Genomic DNA, 20,911 nt, shown 5'->3' on the forward strand with positions numbered 1-20,911 from the left:
AAAAAAAAAAAAAAAAAAAAAAAAAAAAAAAAAAAGGAATCGCTTGGTATTTGTCTTTTCTTGAATGGCTTATTTCACTTATCATAATATCCTCAAGGTTTACCTAACAGAAAAATTTTTGAAGGACTGCATATTCGAGACAATAGCATTCTAATGAATCAGCACACATGGGACAGTGTTAAATGAAGTGAATCAGTATGACAAAAAGTGAACACCATCTTGGTGATTTAATTTTCATATTATTTCATATATTTTTATTTTAATTTAGGCAGGCTTGGCTGGGTTTGGTGGCTCATACCTGTAATCCCAGCACTTTGAGAGACCAAGGCGGGTGGATCATTTGAGGTCAGGAGTTTGAGCCCAGCCTGCCCAACACGGTGAAACCTGCTTCACTATGCTAAAAATACAAAAATTAGCCAGGTGTGGTGGCATGTACCTGTAAGCTCAGCTACTCGGGAGGATGAAGCAGGAGAATTGCTTGAACCTGGGAGGCAGAGGTTGCAGTGAACCCAGATTGCATCACTGCACTCCAGCCTGGGCGACAGAGAGAGACTTTGTCTCAAAAATAAATAAATAAATAAAATAAAATAAATGGATGCGGGCTCTGTCGTCTATGGAGATGGAGTCATCCACATTATTTCATATATCCTGTATATTTTAATACTTTTTTTGTTTGTTTCATGTTTTAGTCCAGGTTCCAGGTTTATGAATACATTGTTTTAGAGGCCCAGTGCAAGGGCAAAATCTTTAGAGTGGTGCTTCTGAAATCTGAATGTGAATCAGAATGACCTTGAAATTTGTTAAAAATACAAATTCCCTGGGTTCCAGGAGATTCTTATTTTGGGGTCTGAGGTGGAGCCCAGGAATCTGCATTTAACAAGCACTTCAGGTGATTCTTTCCTTCTGAGAGACACTGCAAGACTAAATCAGGGGGTAGAGCAGTGCCTGTGAGGGTGAAGCAGTGAGGCTCAACCCCTTTCACAGGTGTTGTGGCTTCTTTGGATCCTCCTGATGCGTTGTATCTGGACTTTGAATAACAATTAAGGTACTCTGCCTAGTTCTAGAGTTCCTCGCGTCCTTGCCTCAGCCCCGCCCAAAGACCATAGGCTTCCTGAGATACAGGCATTTTGCAGTACTGACCTGCATATCCTCAGCAGGGCTTACTTCACGCTATCTCTGTTGTGAGAAGATGCACAATAATATTTGTCAAATGAATGAAGACAGTAAGGACAGAAATGCAGCGAAAAGAATGTGACTGAAAGAGTCAGAGGAGTTTAGTCTTGGCCTGTAAGCCTAACCGCTGTGAGGCCTTAAGTTACTTCCTCTCTCACGCCTTAGCCCTGCACCTGTGACATGGGGATCAGTTTCTTCCTCCTTCCTCCTAGGGCTGCTGTGGGGTACAAATGACATAAAGTATGTAAAAATGCCTGAAAACTGTGGAGCCACTCTTTTCAGTTGTGTTGAATATGACTGCTTTTTGTTCTATGGAGTGTTAGGTAGTATGAGGAGGCAAAGAACACAAGGTTTACTTCTGGCTATTACCGAAAAGCAAATCCTATTATTTGGTATTTAAAAGAGCCACATGGATTTTCCAACTCCAAGGACAGTGAAAAAGAAATTTAATACTATAAATTTATGATAGGAACAGTAGAAATATAAATAATGAACAGTACAAAGGAAGTGAGATTCACAGGAAAGCAAATTAACTAGGCACACTGCAGTTTGATTCTGACATGGGGATTTCCCGTAACCTGTAACTGCTTAATGAAATGACATCTGAACTTTATTGGCTTCTCTGAGATCACCTTAAAAGGTAGCAGGTATCTGATAAGATGAGCTGAAAAGCAAATTTATATAATATCCTTTTTAAAACTTCAAGGCAGGGATTATAACCACCCCCTAAACTGCAAAGAACCAAAAGAAGTTGGATCACATCCAAGAAGCAATGTGCCCCAGGTGGTAAATGCAGAGCCAGTCCACAGTCCAATGAGGGAAAGTGAGAACAATGGAGGAGCTTTCCAGGAAGCTATGTTTATTCAGTTGAGCCAACTATCTCATTCTCAAATGAGGTCTTCCATTGTCTTGGCTCATTAAAAGTCCTTACTGATAGGAAATAGCGGTATTTTTTTAGACTGACAAATGAAAAGTTAACAATGATATTACTCCCTATTCAAATTTGATCAGGCAGCTTTGAGTTTGAATTCTCATCCACTTAAGGCAAGTGGCTTGAGGCAAATTTCTAATCCACTCAGGCTTTGATTTCTCCACCTGTAACGATACAAAGATTGGCAATAATATTTGTAAAGAGCCTAGATCGAATTGTAGTATTGGTGGTGGTTATATGAAAAAGAAAGACAATATTTGTGTTGCTATTTAGATACATAAATTAAGCATAGTGTCTTCTTTTTAAAATTTTTTTATTGTTTTAAGACATGGGGTCTGTGGCACTCAGGCTGGAGTGCAGTGGAAGGATCATAGCTCATTGCAACCTTAAACTCCTGGGCTCAAGTGATCCTCCTGCCCCAGCCTCCTGAGTAGTTAGGAGTATAGGCATATGCCACCATGCCCGGCGAATTTTTAAAATTTATTTGAGACAGGGTCTTGCTATGTTGTCCAGGCTGGTCTTGAATTCCTGGACTCAAGCAATCCTCCCACCTCAGCCTCCCAAAGTCTTGGGAATATGGGTGTGAGCCACTGTGCCTGACCACGGTAGCGTGTCTTGATGGTATAAAATTACTGTTCATTACTGTGTTAGATGTTTTTTCATTTTCCCATGGTGGCCTCCTTTGGGACTGTCCACGCTTTTGCTCCAAGAGTAAATCTCGAAGGAGCAAGCATGAGTGGGAATTTTCCTTGCATGCTCACAGCCAACCAAACAGCCCTATGTCTGTGATGAGATGCATTCCAGAACCAGTTGTAGGATAGGGTTGGGTTGTACCTACTGGCTGAAGTTTTTGTTAGATCTAGAATTTAAACTCACACTTGGTTCTGGGACTAGTATTTAAAAACTTCCTATTATATCATATGTCTTTATATTCCTAGTGCTTAATAAATTATAGTTCCTCAACTTTTGTTGATGATTTGAATAAGTAAATGTACAAATAAATATCAGGGAGTACAACAGCTCCATTAAATCATGTGGGTTTTTCCAATTATTTGCTGCTCTTTGTTTCTGGAACTGATCTGAGATAGATAGCATTTTGATGGGTGAACTTTAACTTGCCAAGGCAGACAGAAAACAGGAAAACGGTGGGAGTCCTTATGACTAAAACGTATTTGAGTCCATGATGGATATTCCAGGTATTCTGGCATGCATCTTCCTGGCCAAAACTTAAGCTGAATTTGAGCTCAACGTCTAATAACAGCTAGACTTGTTTTCCGGGGACCTCAAAGGTCAAACGTATTTTCTTAGATAGGTCACGTTCTGGGGCTTTTGACTCTAATGCAATGTGGGCAATGCAATGACCACGTTATTTTAGAGACATTGACAGGTCACTCAGGGAGTATGAAGGAGGCAAACACTTTGGTTCTCTTATATCTGTCACTCACGGGAAGCTGGTGACTTAAAGTTTTTAAGACATTCACTTTGGTTGAGTTTTCCACCAGAAGTTGAGCAAGGCAGAATTGCAAGGGCAGGTCCAGGTTTTGTGAGGTCTGAAGCTTTAGACAATATAAGATGTCCTATTTAAGAAAAATAATATAAAATCACAAATAAAAAACTAGATATGAAAATGAGAATTTAACTTGAAGCCCCAGCCAGGCACAGTCTCTCACACCTGTAATCCTTGCACTTTAGGAGGCTGAGGTGGGAGACTCGCTTGAGGCCAGGAATTTGAGACTAGCCTGGGCAGTATGGCGAGACCACCCCTCTTTACAAAAAAAAAAAAAAAATTAAAAAATTAGCCAGGCATGGTTGCGCACCTGTAGTCAGTCTCAGTGACTCAGGAGGCTGAGGCAGGAGGATTGCTTGAACTCAGGAATCTGAGGCTGCAGTGAGCTATGATCATGCCACTGCACTCCAGCCTGGGTGACAGAATGAGACCCTTTAAAATAAAAATAATAATAAACAGAAGCCCCCCCCCTTGCAAGTGGGGGATCCCAAAGCTCGAGCTTAATTAGCTTCTTATAAATGCACCTATGTAATAATGGAAGCAACATTTTAAGACAAAGGTATTTGTGCTATAATGTTGATGAGTGGGACATTTCTAAACATTTACCAGTAAGAGAAACACGTACATGCTAAATGTAACTCCAGACATAGACATTAAATACCACGTTTTCAGGCTGGAGGGAAGTGAGGCTGGGGGAAGACAAGGGAGAAGGGAACTGGTGACTATTAGGTACCCAGGGAGCCTTCAAAAATCCTCCCAAATGCTGTTTTTTTCAAGGTTCCTGTAGGTTTAACAATTTTTTTTATTTATTTTATTTTTTTTTATTATACTTTAAGTTCTAGGGTACATGTGCATAGCGTGCAGGTTTGTTACATATGTATACTTGTGCCATGTTAGTGTGCTGCACCCATCAACTCGTCAGCACCCATCAATTCATCATTTATATCAGGTATAACTCCCAATGCAATCCCTCCCCCCGGTTTAACAATTTTTTAAAAACTAGTGGAATTTACCGTGACATTGAGATTAGAAAAAAAGAAAGCAAATAAATTACTTAAGGGGGCAAGAACTATTTTAATGTGTCTTCTCCACTAGTATGCAAGCCCTCTGTGGCTTGGGTGACTGAAGTTGCCCCCATGCCTGTTTGGAATGGGTGCTGGCCTCCTTAATTGCCACTCAGAGATCGCTTGACCACTACAGTCATGGTGGAGATACCAGTTATTAATAGGTCATTTATGGTGAAGCTGGTAAACAGTAAGGGCTCAATAAAAACTTACTAAATGGATGAATCAAATAAATACTTCCACTTGGAACAAATGAGGCCAGACTTAAAGTGGTTTTTATTCCTAAAGATTCTGTAACTGAATTTTGTCAAAACTTCTTTGACTGTGTTTGAGAATTCCATCATGAATACGGTCGAGGTTTGTGGCAAAATGATTAAGAAATGAAATGGAGTTAATTTTCATTGAGTGCCTAACATGTGCCAAGTATCTTGCTTGAGTTGTGCATATTTACTTATTTATTTTAAAATTTATTTATTTTTTTCAATAAACCACCTACAAAGCTTCTGGATGTGTATTATTTAAGCATTGTAACCATTTTGCAATCAGGGAAGCTAGAACTCAGACTTAAATAACTTGTCTATGGCCTCACAGGGAGCAAGTGGCAGAGCCAGAATCCAAATGCAGGTCTGTGGGTGCACGGCTTTTGCTGTCACGCTGTAACCTCTCATTTGGCCTTTTCTTTCCAGCCAATGCGAAAGACACATGAAACAGTGACAGAGAGAGGCAGGAAGGACTATGAAGATGGGACAGTACAGTGAGAAGTCACATTGTCCGTCATCAGTACATCATTTAGGGCCTTAAATTGCCCATCTGTGAGCCCAGACGGTTAGACTGGATGACCTCTGAGTGGGGTGACCACATGGCCCAATTTTCCAAGGCAACCCAGACTTATACCTGTTTTGCCACTGCAACTATTAGCACCCCTTCCACTCTCAAACATGTTCCATTGTGGATCATAAATTCTAAGGTCGCCCTATCTGTGAGGTTCTTTCTGGCCCTTACTTTCTGTTATTTCATACTGAACCCAATAATATTTCTTTGATGACTGAAGCACGGTAAAATTTCATTTTCCAGGCCTGGAGGTACAGGGAGGACAGTAGGTGAGGTGGCCCTTACTTATGTAGAGGTTGCTTTGCATTTCTGATATGGATATTTTTTCAATCTAGGAGCTAGTGTTCCTTTCCTTTCAAAGTACACTAGTACATCCCCTTCTAGTGGATTTGGCTCCAGTTAATTTGGGATCATTATATAAATATTTGTTTCCTACTTCACACTAATAGTGGCTACTCCTTATTGAGTGCTTACACTAAGGCTAAATGCTGAGTGCATTATCTCATTTAATGCATATATTAATGCTATAAGATAGTTCCTCACCTTATAGATAAGGAAACAGGTTTAGTGAAGTGACTTGCAAGTAAGAGCCAGGTCTTAAGCTCTTAGCCGTTCTTCTATATTGAGATCTGTATATACACATACAGCAGATAATTAAGAAAGTTATCAGGCTCCTAAATTCCCATTGGCCTTTCCTGTATTTATCAGTATCCATGCCAGTCTTTGTCATTTCATCATCCATTGCTTCAGCCATCCATCTTTACCTCCTCGTAGAAACATCTGCCTCAAGTAAACAGATTTTGACTAAGATGCAAATTCTCAGAAAAAACGAAGACTGGATTAGCAAGTAGGTGCAATGAATACTTACTTATACAAACCTTTTTTTGTCTTTCTTTTCCACAGTTTAAAACAGAAAACAGACACTTGTTTTTTGTTTATATTTACATAAACAATACTTAAAAGAAAAACCACCAGTTGACACCGTATCATTCTGCTTTTCTTTATTGTCTGGCTAACTTACAAAGATGCAGATGTCTAGGGGAGTCTCTACCCTACCATTTACACTATCCTGATGACACAGATACCAAAATTGTCTGTTTACATAGTGCATGGTATGAAAAAAATGTTTTTCTTCCTCTACGGTCCCTGACTATAAGGAGGAAAAAATTAATTTCACGCCAACATTTTTTGGGAACTTTAACAATCATCCCATTTCTGCTACTAAAATAACAAAACTGGTATTACAATTTAAAATATAAAGACCTAACAGTTTTTACAAATATGCAAATAATCTGCTACTTAGACATAAAAAAAAGTTGACTTCTTTTAAATCACAAAGTAAGGCACCATTGGATTAAACATTTCTCCTGGCTTTTACTAAATAATATGCATAGTGAAATAAATACTGAACACTAAGTTTTAATACTGTAATACGTTTCAATATAAAATAAGAGGTGAATGTTAAAATACTGTATTACATGTTGAATACATTTATCTGAAAATTTTATGAAAAAAACACACATGTAAGCTCTGATTTCAGGGAAGAAAATATTCATTTTTGTAATTTTTCATAGTTTAAGATTTTACCACAGAACTTATTCAAAGTTTTAGATGCAATTAGGTTGCAAACTTTCAAAGAAAGGGTGTAGGTGTATTAATGAAACATTCACTTAAAACACTACATTCTAAAAGATCTCTATTCTGGATGAATGGCAACTTTGAGCTATGACCCTGTTTCAAATTTAGAATGATACCTGCCAAGTTCAGATATGCAAAGGAATTGTCCAATTTTTACTACCCTTTATAAAATTCAGACCCACTTTCTTTGAGTCAGACTTTTCTCTGTCACATTTTCTAGGAAGTGCAAACTCCATCTTTTGTGAAATGGGTCATTAGGCTTTATCACAGGGATGCTTTTCACTGTTGAAATCAGATCAAAGAATCCCAAATAAATGATGCTGCTAAATTACCAAACTGCTAGAGATTAACAAATTTTTTTAAAAAACCAACACTTTGCCAAGCTTGTTACACCTTATTATTTCTTGATTCTCTTTGAGTAAAAAGCCCAAATGACAGTATAGAAGACAGACGAATGGTCAATGAGAGAGGAAACACAGTTTCTCTAATGTACTACATCAGGACTTTGGCAAAGAAGTTATAAAAATATAATATATTCAAATCAGTAACTTCATAATTTATTAGACATCCCATTTATTAGAACTCTAAGTTCTTTTGCTTTTATATAAATGAAACATTTATTCTATAAATAGAAATGTATTTTTCAGAATTTTCTTTGGGTTGGTTTCTTGTTAGCATCTCCCAGTAATACATGAATAACATACTGAAACCATGATACAATGTTTAGGTAGATATACATATACATATGTGGTCATGTGTTTTTAAAAAACAAGTAATGGTCATTTTAAACAAAACCATATAAAATATCTAAGTGGAAATATTTTTTTCCCAACTCTATAGCTAGATTTAAAAGTCCCACTAAAATTTTGTAAACAAAATCATGTAAGAAAAGGCAAGGCTGGCTCTTCCCTATGGTCCTTTAGTGGAGCTGTATTTGCATAGATCCTAGACAAATGATGCAAAACAAATTCCCTCCAATTTCCACTAGCAATCTCCCTAATTCGCTCAACCCTTACATAGGAATCAGATTTAGATTTTTAGAGTTTTACCCACCAACTCAAATCTGTTCCCTTCTTCTTCCATGTTTCTGATTTGACACCTTTCCCTGACTTTCTTCCCCTCCTACCAAGCCTTCCTAGTCTCTCCCAGCCTCAGGAGCTTGCTCAGCCAGAGAGGAACAAAGGCTGCTTCCATTTCACAAGGCAGAAGTCCAACTGACAAGTGACTGCGTGAGCCAGCTGGTTCTGAGCCCGGAAGTCCCAACAGGCTTTCTGTTTCTTTCCAGTGGCTTTATTCCACATGACTTTAGTAAACCGTACTCAATTAATTTCTGACCTTGGTACTTTGACGCAACACTTGTATACAGATATTAAGGGAAAAGGGAAGATAAGGGAGCAAAATCGAAGGTCAAACTGTGTGTCAAACAAGGTACTGGGTCCTAATTTTATTTTTAGTTGCCTCTTGAATCGCTCAAGCCCATCTTGCCTTTTTTGTTTTTTAAACGAGGTTTCTGCACTAGCTTCCATCTTCCAGACTTGTGCTGTCTAATCCAGTAGCCACCAGCCACATGTGGCCACGGAGCCCTTAAAAATGTGACTAGTCCAAATGGAGATGTGCTACCAGTAAGTGTAAAATACACTGGATTTTGAAGATTCGGTACCAAAAAATAATATAAAATATCTCATTAAAAGTTTATGTTGATTACAGGTTGAAATACTTTGGATGCATATTAACTTCACTTGTTGAAAATATACTAGAAATGTTAAAGTTGTATATGGGGCTCACATTATATTTCTATTGGATAGCTCTGTCCTGGAGCTGAGCTCGGACTGCCAAAGATTGGATATCCTGTGACTGCAAAAGTTTCCTGTGAGCCCTTACTCAGCAGCTTGCTTAGGTGGTCTGTGGTTCATGGAAACAGACAGGAGGCCAAGCATGCAAAAAAGGAATGGGAGAAAACAGCTCTCAGGGACTTTAATAATTACAGTCTGTGGCAAATAAGCAGTGAATGTTTGGATTTGGTTGGTGGAAAGCTGGGATGCAATTCATCTCTGCCTATTACCACAAAAGCCTATCGACCCCGGATGCAGCTGAAGCAAGCAATAGCCTGGAGAATAAACAATATGAAAAGCTAGGTGCATTTCTTACCGATTCCCACGCACACACGCATATTCCCACTCACCCTCCCATCTTTCCTCCTGCCCATACATGGGGCATAAGGGAAGAAGCAGGGAGAAGGGTGTGCAGTTCTTAGCAACAGAAGCAGCTCTTGAGCTTGGGTAGAGAAGAGCAGGCAAAGATCACCTCGGGATGGGAGGGAGTGGTGGGGCACCCCTTTCTCTTCGGTTGGATCCACCTTGGTGAAAAAACAGACAAAATATAATTTTGGTTAGAAAGCTGATGTTCTCATTGTGGAAACTCAGGGATGGTTGCACGGGTACCCACTACCTCATCCCCATGACCAGGGCTGTCAGCTAACTGGCATATGTTGTGGATGAGAAGTGAGAGGTGAAAAGAAGCAAGTAATGTTCTGAATAAACATCATGGTGGATGATCCATCACTGGCTCCCAAGTACTTGTACAAAGTAAAAAAAACATCATTTTCTTCTTATCACAGTGTGTGTTTATTATAGATTTAGAAAATATGGATGAGTAAAAACAAAGAACTCACCCATTCCTCCAGCACCCAGAGATAACCAATTACATGTATATTTTTTATTTAGGAACAGTTCCTCGTTTTCTTCCAGAAATAAGATCATGTAATCAGTTTGAACATCTTTCAAAGGCATTACTCTTTGCAAAGATTATTAATGACAGACTGTATTTCAAAATATGAGTACACTACAGTCTACCTAGTCAATTCCCTTGTTTTGGGCATTTAGGTGTCTTTTAATTAAAAATGAGAAAGCTTTTCTGACAGTAGCCATCCTAATGGGTGTGAAGTTGTATCTCACTATAGTTTTATTTGCAGCTCCCTAAAAATCAGTGATGTTGAGCATCTTTTCAAGTGCTCTATCAATGTGTTCTTTTAAAAGTTATTCATGGCCCTGTTGCGGTGGCTCACACCTGTATCCCCAGCACTTTAGGAGGCTGAGGAGGAGGATGGTTTGAGCTCAGGAGTTCGAGACCAGCCTGGGCAACATAGCAAAACTCTGTCTCCAAAAAATTAGCCAGGCAGGTTGGTGCGTGCCTGTCCCATAGTCCCAGCTACCCAGGAGGCTGTGGTGGGAGGATCACCTGAACCTGGGAGGTCGAGGCTGCAATGAGCCAAGATTGTGCCTCTGCACTCCAGCCTGGGTGACAGAGTGAGACCCTGTCTCAAAAACAAAACAAAACCAAAAACCAAGCTATTCATGGGCTATCAGTCCACTGTAACTAGGCTTAAAACCCATTCACATAAGAAAAATTCATTTACTACACAAACATTTGTTGAGAATTTAACAGGTATTCGGCATGAGGTCAGGTGCTCTGATGCTGTGAACAGGTCTACCCGGTGTATGTGTCAATCAGGTAGGTCTGCTCTAACCACTACTCTTGAGACTCAGTGGGCTGGAACTAGCAAATTCCTCAGTAGGGATCTTGATAGGGACCCTTCTGGTCCACTTAGGGATTTCTGAGAAAGAACCAAATTTCTGAGCAAGGAAAGGAGTTAGGAGAAAACACTGAAAGAGGCGCCTCTTCCTCTCACCATCCCCACCAAATATTTTCTTGGGCAGGCATCTGAGAAAAGACTCATCTGGATGTAAACCAGACACCTATCATGGAGCCCTGACCATCAACTGACCCGCCACAAGTGGTTAGTAGAATGAGGGCTGGCCTAGTCCAAAGCTGTAATTAGAGTACACTCCAAGTGCATTCGGTACTGCTCAGGGCTGTCTGGGTGTGCTCTCAGGCTGTGGGCTGGGAGGCTGAGGCCGCTGCAGAGCAGAGGAAAACTTGGTACTCGACAGTGCCTTATTTATTTTTGTTAGATGATACATTATCATTATAAAATATTAAACATGCCTAATGCTGGAAATATTTAAGGCAAATGTACAAAAAAATTTTGGTAGACAGCGGAAATTAATTCACCAATTTAAAAACTACTTTTAGGCTAGATGTGGTAGCTCATGCCTATAATGCAGTGCTTTGGGAGGTTAAGGCAGGGGACTACTTGAGGCCAGAAGCTCAAGACCAGCCTGGGCGACACAGGGATATCCTGTCTCTATAAGAACATTTTTAAAAAGAAATACTTGAAAATGCCCTTTATGTTTCAGGCTCTGTGCCCCTCAAGGAAGATGCAACAGTGAGCAGGACACAGTTCTAGTCCTTACATTGCCTACTTGAGTCTTAAAGAAGGATGGGAGAAGAAATATGCTTAGCTATTACATTAAAAATCTAGAGGGTACAGGGAAGATGGCCTGTTACCAATTTAAAAACACAAATAATATTTAGAATAAGAGGAAAATAATAAGTCAGAAAAAATGTTTAGAGTCTATATGAACAACTCCTTAAAGTCAATTCGTTTATTGGTGCCCAAGAAGGAAGAAGGGTTGTACTCTTATCAAACAGAAGCCCTTCTTCTGGTGAACACATACACACACACACACACACACACACACAGAACATTCAAAGATACCTGTCCCATGTGAAAACTTACTTTTCACTAAAAATTTTTCTTTTTTTTTGAGATGGAGTTTTGCTCTTCTTGCCCAGGCTGGAGTGCAATGGTGTGACTTCTGCTCACCGCAACCTCCACCTCCTGAGTTCAAGGAATTCTCCTGCCTCAGCCTCCTGAGTAGCTGGGATTACAGGCATGCGCCGCCATGCCCAGCTAATTTTGTATTTTTAGTAGAGACAGGTTTTCTCCATGTTGGTCAGGCTGGTCTTGAACTCCCGACCTCAAGTGATCTGCCCACCTCGGCCTCCCAAAGTGCTGGGATTACAGGCGTGAGCCACAATCATCAACTCTTGTATAATAATTTTATTACAGCTATACCTCTTCATTAGGTATTGTCTATGAATGCAGTCTTCCACATAAACAAATTTTTCCAGGAATTAAAGTTTTCCTTTTAAGCAGTAGTATTCTGTTTTCTTCTAGCATTTGTCCATGGAAAATTTCCTATATTTTCTAACTCTTTAAATTTTTCTACAGCGGCACAAAGCACAGGTTAACTCAATTAATTTAATCCCATTTAACCCAATAGAAATTTAACCCAACAGAAACATCTGGTGTTGTCCTGCGCTGTAACACACAGCACAGCCATGTTCCTGCCTCCTCCTCTGACCTGGGACTGCCATCTGTCACTTCTCTCCCATGTCAGTGATTTTGCTTCTCACTAGTCTTAACTTTAGCTGTTACTAATCTCCTATAAGGTTTGGAACCAACCAACCAACCAAAAATTACTTTAAACTGTGTTAGAAAAGAATCAGTAGGCTCTGAGTAGGTGTAAGATGCTCTGCTAGGGAGTGAGGCCATGGCTAGTGGTGTTGTGACGTATTTGACTTATTAGGTTATGTTTTCTCTATTTCTGGTCTGGTTTGGGAATTTGGCTCTGAGGCTAAGGCTGCCACGAACCTCAGCCTCATGGGTGACATATGCATATTTCATGCTAATTCTTTCTTCATTGTATATATTTATTGTTGCTGTTTTTTTTGTTTTTTTTTGTTTTTTTTTTTGAGACGAAGTCTTGCTCTGTCGCCCAGGCTGGAGTGCAATGGTGCGATCTCAGCTCACTGCAACCTCTACCTCCCGGGTTCAAGTGATTCTCCTGCCTCAGCTCCTGAGTAGCTGGGATTACAGGCGCATGCCACCATGCCCGGCTAATTTTTGTATTTTAGTAGAGATGGGGTTTCGCCATGTTGGTCAGGCTGGTGTCGAACTCCTGACCTCATGATCTGCCCACCTCAGCCTCCCAAAGTACTGGTATTACAGGAGTCAGCCACCGTGCCTGGCTATTGTGTTTTTTTAAAAGTAAATTTAAGAGGCTTTCCAGCAAAACCCTGGAAAGCCTGCTAGACAAATTCTGAAAGAGCTGTAACACTTCCTATACGTTTAGTGTTATAAAATTCCAGTTTGTCTATTTTCCCTTCTTGTTGACACCCTTTTTCAATGGAAGAAAAGCAATTTACTTCTTTATGGTAGCATTACTTACATTACCAGAACAACAGAATAATTTAAATGTCCATGGTAATGGTAAATTACTATATGCTGAAATAAAAACCATGTGATAACATGGGCACTATTTACTAAGCAATGTTATGTAAACCCCGCCAAAAAACTATACACTGTCATTATAACTACATAAAAAAATCAGAATTATATGGATAAAAAATTGGATGAGAATCTGGTAAAATGAAAATATTATGTAGCGAGCTTATGGATATATTTACATTTTCATGTAATGCTCTGTAAAGCTATGATTATCATACGTTTGAAAGATCGAGGCAGTTACAGGGAGTTTTTGTTATAATTAATCAGACATTATGCCAATTTCAAACTAGAAGGAATAGAAGATTGCTCTACTTGTGCTGTCTCAGGAAGATGAAAATGGAGGACGATTGTCCAAAGAAGCAAAATAATAAAATTTAACACTAGCAAACCACGGTATTTTGAGTTTGTAATAACACATTAAAATAACTGTTTCTCATATGCTTCTGGGCATCTGCAATTTCCTCACTGCCTGTGGAAGGGGAATTTACTAGAATGTAGATGGCTCCAAAAGGTTCTCTACCCCACTTCAGGTAAGAGGCCTGGACTTTCTATACAGCCCAAGTGTCACTCAGGCTATTCAAGCATGAATCTTCAAAAACCTTGGCAGAAATACTCACTCCGGCTTTCGTTTCTTGCCAATTTGCTGGGATAACTTTTGGTCGTTTGTACATATGGCTCTGGAGGTGGCAAATCGGAAATTGGATGGAAGTAGAATCTGCTTTCCCACTCATCTGGGAAGAGAAACAAGCAGTATCTTCAGTGACAGACAATCTGCTATGAAGACTTATGTAACAAAAGGCACAGAATGAAACAGAGAGAGAACCACAGACATCAGTGCTAGTTTTTATGCCTAGAAGTTTACAGAAAAGCTGGAAGTGCTGCAAAGGTCATGAATTAGTACACTGACATATATACAGACTTGCAAATCAAAGCAAAGTGGTTTTAATGAGAGTGATTAGGATCCAGCCAGTCCCTCTTAGGAGCTGGGGGCTAAGGTATAGGACACCTTTTTCCCCATTGACAACAATGGCAGAGATAGGCAGTTCCACATCCGCAGGCCATCGGGCTCTTACCTATAGTGAACTGTTTAGAAATGTACATAAGAAGAAGCTATTAAAAGATTCTTTTCAGAATCCTGGAATCTCTGGAAAGTTAACTAAAATGAGACCCAAACAAAGAACAGATCAGGGAAAAATGATCCTCCTTTTTGGGAAGTGGGGAAGGGGGATTACTAATTTTAATTTGAAATCATTTTGGGCCTTAGAATGGTTAGTTAGATCGGTGCAATGGAGTGTGATAATGATGGAACAAGACATTAAACGCAAACAAGCAAACCACATATACAAACAGATTTACCATTTAGTTGCTGCCCTATAGCCCAGGGAGTCGGGATCACACCTCACCTTCACATGGAGAGTCTTGGAAGCCATTTCTAATAGATGTTGATGGTGGAGGTGGGGGAGGTGCCCCAGCACTGGGCCTGTCAGGAGGAAGGGGAGGCCTGGGTCCACTCCTTGGACTGTCTACTCCACTCCTGGACGGCAACTGAGGGGTGGCAGGCAGGGCCCGAGACGTGCTGCCGTTTCTGCTTACTGGAGGAGGTGGTGGGAGGGGGCCTGGAGCAAAAAAAGACACTTAGTGCAGAACCTTATATCCATATTCCATCACCGTGGTCACCATTAGTGTACAGCTGATGGGGACCTGCTGGACACATGCCCTTTAATTAGGGTGGAGATTTTCTAGGGTATTTGGCTGAGAAATGAGTAAACACACAGAAACACAAAAAATGCATGTGTACACATGTATATGCAAAACAAGTGCATACTGATAGCTAAATGGGTGTTTTGGCTTTGAATTAGTACTGAGATTGGAGATGGCTGAGTGAAATTGAAAACAGGTGAAAATCTGTTTATACTGACAACCATATAATTTAAAAAAATTTTACAATCCTTTAAAGAGCTATTGAACTAATTACTGTGACATGATGAAATAATTTTTTTAAAAAGAATAAGATAGTTATGAAATTATTTTAGGTCTTGAGAAGAATGAAGGTCTTTCAATGCAGTTTTGTTGTTAATTACAGAAGCACGTTTCTGTGATGCATATGATCTGTTTCCAGGCAGAAGTGGCATCAGGAAACCAAATACCAGTCATCTTGAGAGCAGCAGGCGTTTCTTCTTGGTTCTTCCTCTTTGGGGAGGCAGATGAATACAGGGAGTGACAAACAGCTAATCAACATCCATGGCTATAAATGCTAATGTGAATCTTGACCTTGAGCAAGCTGGTACCCTATGGAACTTGGTTTCCTAGTTGTAAAAGAGTGCCACAGCACTGCTGCCAGGAAAAACCAGTGAAAATGCAAATAAAAAATACTATGTAAGTACTTGAAACCATTTTTTAAAAATGCAGCAGTATGGTATAACTATAAGTTTTTAAGTTTCTAAAGAAAAATTCAAAGTAAATTATTTTTGATAATACAAAAGAAAACCATCTTGCTTTTCCTATCCTCCAAATGCAGGGGCTATTTGAGTAGTAAGTAAACTAAAAAAACAAAACTAAAAACTTGAGCATTTTCCAATGTAAATCAAAATGGCCTTAGTAATTATTCCTGACCTTCAGCAGTGGGTTCCACTTGTAAGAGGCTGACATTTTATGTGAATACAGTATCTGACGGTGCTATAAATAAATATCTTATTAGCTATAGATTCAGAATCCAATTAGGAACCTTAAACTGAACAACCTGCCCACTGCAGATATCCCTGACAGAAAGTCTTGGCTCCAACATTTTATGGCGGTGGGAGGCACTATCCAGCCCTGATTGGTCTCTCAAGGAGTCTTCAGTGCCTCACCTGGGAGTGGTTATTTATTACTCTATCTGCTTGTCATTGCTGGAGTCCCAGGCAGCAAGAGTTGATTTATTGAGGAAAAGTGTCTCATTTGCTGTGGGTTTAACTTCATTGGTGATACCACCATACAACTGTCACTACATGCAAACTCGACTTCCAATATTATGGGGTCCTGACTATGTAACTTCATCTCTTTTTCTTTTTAAAGTAAATGGTCCTGTTCATGTTCCTAACTCTCCAACCTCATGGCTCCCTGCTCCAAATCCTGACAGGCACAATATAAAAGAAAACAGATTTCTATTTCCCACTGGTGGAATAACAGAAATGATCATTTATTGAATATAACTACATGCCAGGAAATAAGATAACCACTATCCATGCTTGTCTTGTTTAATTCTTACAACAACTCTGAGAGGGTACAGGGACAGGAGACAAGGCCTCAGAGGTTTTGGAAGCTTAAAAAGCTCATCAGAAGACTGAGCGGAGGAGCCAGGATCTGACTTCAAATCTGTCAGATTCCAAGGCCCACTGCCATAACACTGAAGCCAAATGACTCAGAATACACAGGGCCTTTGATGAACTCTCATATGCTCCCTGTGGGAATGTAAATTGGTAGGAAATTTCTGGAAGGCAATTTGCCAGTACCTATGAAATCCATAGTTTACTATGCACACTCACTGACCCAGATATTCCACTTATAGGAATTCATCCAAAGGAAATACAGAGATGTGTACACATATTTTGCTACAAAAATGTATCACTGCATTATCTGCAACAGGAAAAATCTAGAGATGGCCCATATGACCAAGTGAGGGGATTGGTTAAATAAATCAAGGTACATCTGTAGGATTTAATATTAGATAGCTGTTAAAAGTCAGGCTGTAGAAGAATAATCGTATCAGCAAACATTAATGAGATACTAATAAATAAAAAGCAAATTAGCAAACAATATATGTAGTGTGATACCAAGTTTGTAAAAACATATATGCATTTTAAAAAGACTGAAAGGACACAATAAAAAAATGTTATCAATGATTATTTCTGGATGGTGTTGGTAAAAGGATTACAGATAATTTTAATTTTCTTTATATTTTTCAGTATTTCGGTAATAAACAAGTATGACTTATGTAATCAAAAGAAACAATAAATGTTGTATGTCAATGCCTGTCATATTTGGGGGAAGATTTAATCTGCTGACTCATCCATTTGTTAGGGCCACGGCACAATGGTTTCAAGGTGTGGTTCTCACATTCTGCTGCACACTATAATCACCAGGGAGCTTTTAAATATCCTGATTCCCAGTCTGCACCCCAGACCAATTATACCAGAGACTCTGGGAAGGGACACAGGCATTCGTGGTTTTTAAAGCTCCGTAGATGATTCCAGTACGTGAGCAAGTTTAAAGAACAGTGATTATGAGGTTCCTGAGGTCACAGGGTCAAAGGTCTCTTATCTCTGCGTAAAGGAAAAAAATGCCCAATTTCCAGACATAAGGTCTGTACAATGAGATTAAATTTGAAAGGTGGGTGGTTCTACCGAGTTCATCCATAACCACTGTAAAACGCATCAAGTGAGTGTACTCTACTAAAAAGGCCTATTAGAATTCGGAGAGGGCAAATGCTAGGCAATCCTTGTGTTTTCTTTCATACTCTGAAAGTTTGTCCCTCAGATGAAGGTTTCTCAACCGTGGATGGGGGCATTGGAAAGGTCTCAGATGGGCTTCAGCAGGCTCTTCAAGCCATGTGACAGTATGCAGATTTTGAGTTTATGCCTGAGTATTTTTGTAAAGATAGTCTATACCATTATTTGATTCTCCAAGAGATTTATGTACCAGAGATGTTAACAAAGAGCAAAATGGACTTTTTAAACATTTGTCTTTAATGAATAGGGAAATGGCCTCAAAGCCTGGCTAATGAAGAGAGAAGTACAGGAGAAGTTCATTAGCTCTTGAAGAACTTCTCCTCTCGTTGGAATAATGGAGTCTTCCTGCAGGAGGTGGGGACTTATTTTCCCAAGTAAGACCACTGAAATTCTCTCTAGGGAGGCAGGGTAGTGGACTGGCAAGTACACTTCAGAGATGGAAGATGAAAGTTCTTGCCTCTTCTTTATTAACTAGCTCGTGACCATCTAATTTTATTGGCTACTCAGTGTCCTCATCGCTAAAACAAACAGAAATATTGGTCCCACTTTCCTCAGGGATTTACCGAGGTCACGATCACACGTGTCGCGGGCCACTTAAAAGCACAAAGCAGTCTGAGAGTTTACTTATGCCTGCTTTTGTTAAGACTATCTTGACTGACAGGATTATTGGTACATTTGGGCAGGCTGGGTTTTGGAAGCGACTCACCCCACGTCTTGTCATACCTGATCGGCCTGGCGGGTCCCTCACTGGAGGTGGGGGTCTCTCGCTGGGCGGGGGAGGAAGAGGACCTGAACGTCCTGGCGAAGGTAAGGGGGGCGTGGACGAAGTGAGGGACAGATTCCGCTGTGGGAGTCTTGGGGTTTCATCATTGCCGCTGGAATTTGGAGGCAGGGGAGGCGGCCCGGGCCTGCTGGGAGGTGGTGGCGGAGGTGGGGCCTGTGAGGAGGAGGAAGGCCGCGGAGTGGAAGGCACTGGAGGCTTGTTGTTCTGAGGAGGAGGAGGGGGAACCGCTTCCCTGTGGATGGAGGGCCTGTTGCCTACTGGAGGAGGTGGCGGAGGGGGTTTGTCATCCAAGGCCCTGCTGGGCGTAGGCGGCAGGGGAGGCCGGTTGGAGAAGGGCGAGGAGGAGCTCAAGGGGGACTGACGTATTGAGCCTCCTCCCAAAGCAGCGCCGCGGTTTCCAGGGAAAGGGGGAGGAGTGGGCCCGGGGCCGGGCTGCCTGGGGCCTCCGGGCACTGGTGGGGACCCCCGGTTGTGCAGACTTGATTGAATGGGTCTTGGAGTACTAGGTACTGGAGGGGGAATGCTATCAGGCTTTGAGCCCAGGTCGGGCCTTGGGGGCGGCATTCGGTTCCTCTGAGGCTCTGGGGGACCACTTCGGTGGCCTGGAGAAGGCACAGGAAACCTCCCTGGGCCACTTGGGGGTGAAAAGGGTTTGGCAGATGTGGATCTTCCTCCCGGTGGCAACATGGGTGGTCGGCTTCCTCCAGAATCTGAAAAACAGGAAAACAAACATCCAGTTAGGAAATCAGGAACCCTAAAGAAATCAGAGAGTTAGAGTCTGTTCCCAGTGACTGGAAGTCCCTTCCTCAGAGGGCTATAAAATACAGGAAACTAGTATTTATATAAATTGGGTTTTGTGTGGTCCTTCCTGGGAGCAGAAAATCGACCGTAGCTCTATTTACCTGCGAGTCCCAAGTTCTACAGCCCATCAGTTTTCAAAAGGAGTCTGGAAAGATCTTAGTATTATGTATAGGCAACAGCCAGGATGAAGCCGGGGAAAGTTCTGGTGAGATGCCTATTCATTATGAGAGGACAAGAACAAGATAGCATTGGTAGAATCATGCTTTTCATTTTTCCCCATCACCATCTCTGTCCCCCAGCCCTTGTACCTCTCAGTTTTGAAAATAAGTCAGCTGTTTTAGGTGAAAAAATTAATTATCCCAATGTAAATCTCCATATGTGAGGGCTTATCTAGTCCCTTTGAAGAGAAATGCCCAAGAAAACGTGGAAAAATATAAGGAAAGAGTTATGACTGCAGTAAGAAAAAACTAAGAAAGGAAAAAGAAACCATCATATAAAGTTTAATTGGAAGAGCTGACACCAGTGGATGGAATTCATCTACAAAGAAGCAGGCAACTACACAACTTTTTTTCTTACCACGTCAACCTCTGCTTCAATATTGGCAGGACAGAACAATCCTATAACTGCTCTGGTTCAACAAGAGAGAAACTAAAGGGGGAATCAAAGAGATGGAAAATTTCAAACCACCATCCCAGAATCTTTTGGAACTCAAGGTAATTCTGGAAAAAAAAAATCTACCCTTCAATCATGAGTTCATAAACGTACCAAATAATTTTGAGCTCGCTATACGCCTGCCATTAATCTAGAGACCAGAGACAGAGGAGTAAACAGAATAGACAAGATTCTGCATTCCTGTAGTTTACATTCTTGTGGGGGGAGACAAACAATAAACCAGGAAATAAATACTTTCAGATAATTATATGTACTAAAAAGACACTAAAATAGGCTGATGAGATCAAGAGTGCTTGGAGAGGCCAGGGTACATGGAGTGGCTGGGGACAGCTCTTCTGAGAATGTGACATGTGAGCTGAGGCCTGACAAGAAGGAGTCGGCCATGGAAAGATGAGGAAGACCAGCACTTCAGGCAGGGGGCCAGCAGGTGCAGAGGCCCTGAGGTGGGAAAGAGCTTTAAGTTAAAAAACGGGCCCGTGTGCCCCGGGCACAGTGAGAATGGGAGAGATCCATGGGAAGCGGAGCCTGAATGGCCAGCAGGGGTGAGTCACAAGGAGCCCTGCAGGACAGAAGGGGTTCCAATTTTATCTAAGGCACAGGAAAAAAGCATTTGGACAGATGTATACAGTGGAGTATCATGAACTTAAGAGAGAACTTTCTCTCTCTTCTTTCTTTCTCTCTCTTCCTTCCTCCCTCCCTCTCTCTCTCTCTCTTTCTCTCTTTCTCTCTTTCTTTCTTTTTCTTTTGACAGGGTCTCCTCTGTTGCCCAGGGTGGAGTGCAGTGATGCGATCATGGCTCACTGCAGCTTCAACTTCCCAGGTTCAGGCAA

General features: G+C 40.9%; 1 protein-coding gene across 4 annotated transcripts in view; it reads right to left on the reverse strand.

The window, feature by feature from the left end:
* Positions 1–6,492: 6,492 nt before the first annotated feature.
* WIPF1 (WAS/WASL interacting protein family, member 1) overlaps positions 6,493–20,911 on the reverse strand; it is a 119,543-nt gene continuing 105,124 nt past the window's right edge. For 2 of the 4 annotated variants that reach the window (XM_011943984.1, XM_011943983.1), the window contains 5 exons: positions 18,548–19,318; positions 14,741–14,953; positions 13,955–14,068; positions 9,449–9,500; positions 6,493–9,046 (listed from right to left, as the gene is read on the reverse strand). In XM_011943984.1, the coding sequence (XP_011799374.1) occupies positions 9,022–9,046; positions 9,449–9,500; positions 13,955–14,068; positions 14,741–14,953; positions 18,548–19,318 (1,175 nt within the window). In that variant the 3' untranslated portion in view covers positions 6,493–9,021. Of the gene's footprint in view, positions 9,501–13,954; positions 14,069–14,740; positions 14,954–18,547; positions 19,319–20,911 lie in introns of all 4 variants that reach the window. The other 2 variants (XM_011943985.1, XM_011943986.1) reach the window with 1 other exon arrangement.

The sequence above is a fragment of the Colobus angolensis genome, unplaced genomic scaffold (genome assembly GCF_000951035.1).
Source record: "Colobus angolensis palliatus isolate OR3802 unplaced genomic scaffold, Cang.pa_1.0 Scaffold224, whole genome shotgun sequence".
Taxonomy (NCBI): Eukaryota; Metazoa; Chordata; class Mammalia; order Primates; family Cercopithecidae; genus Colobus; species Colobus angolensis.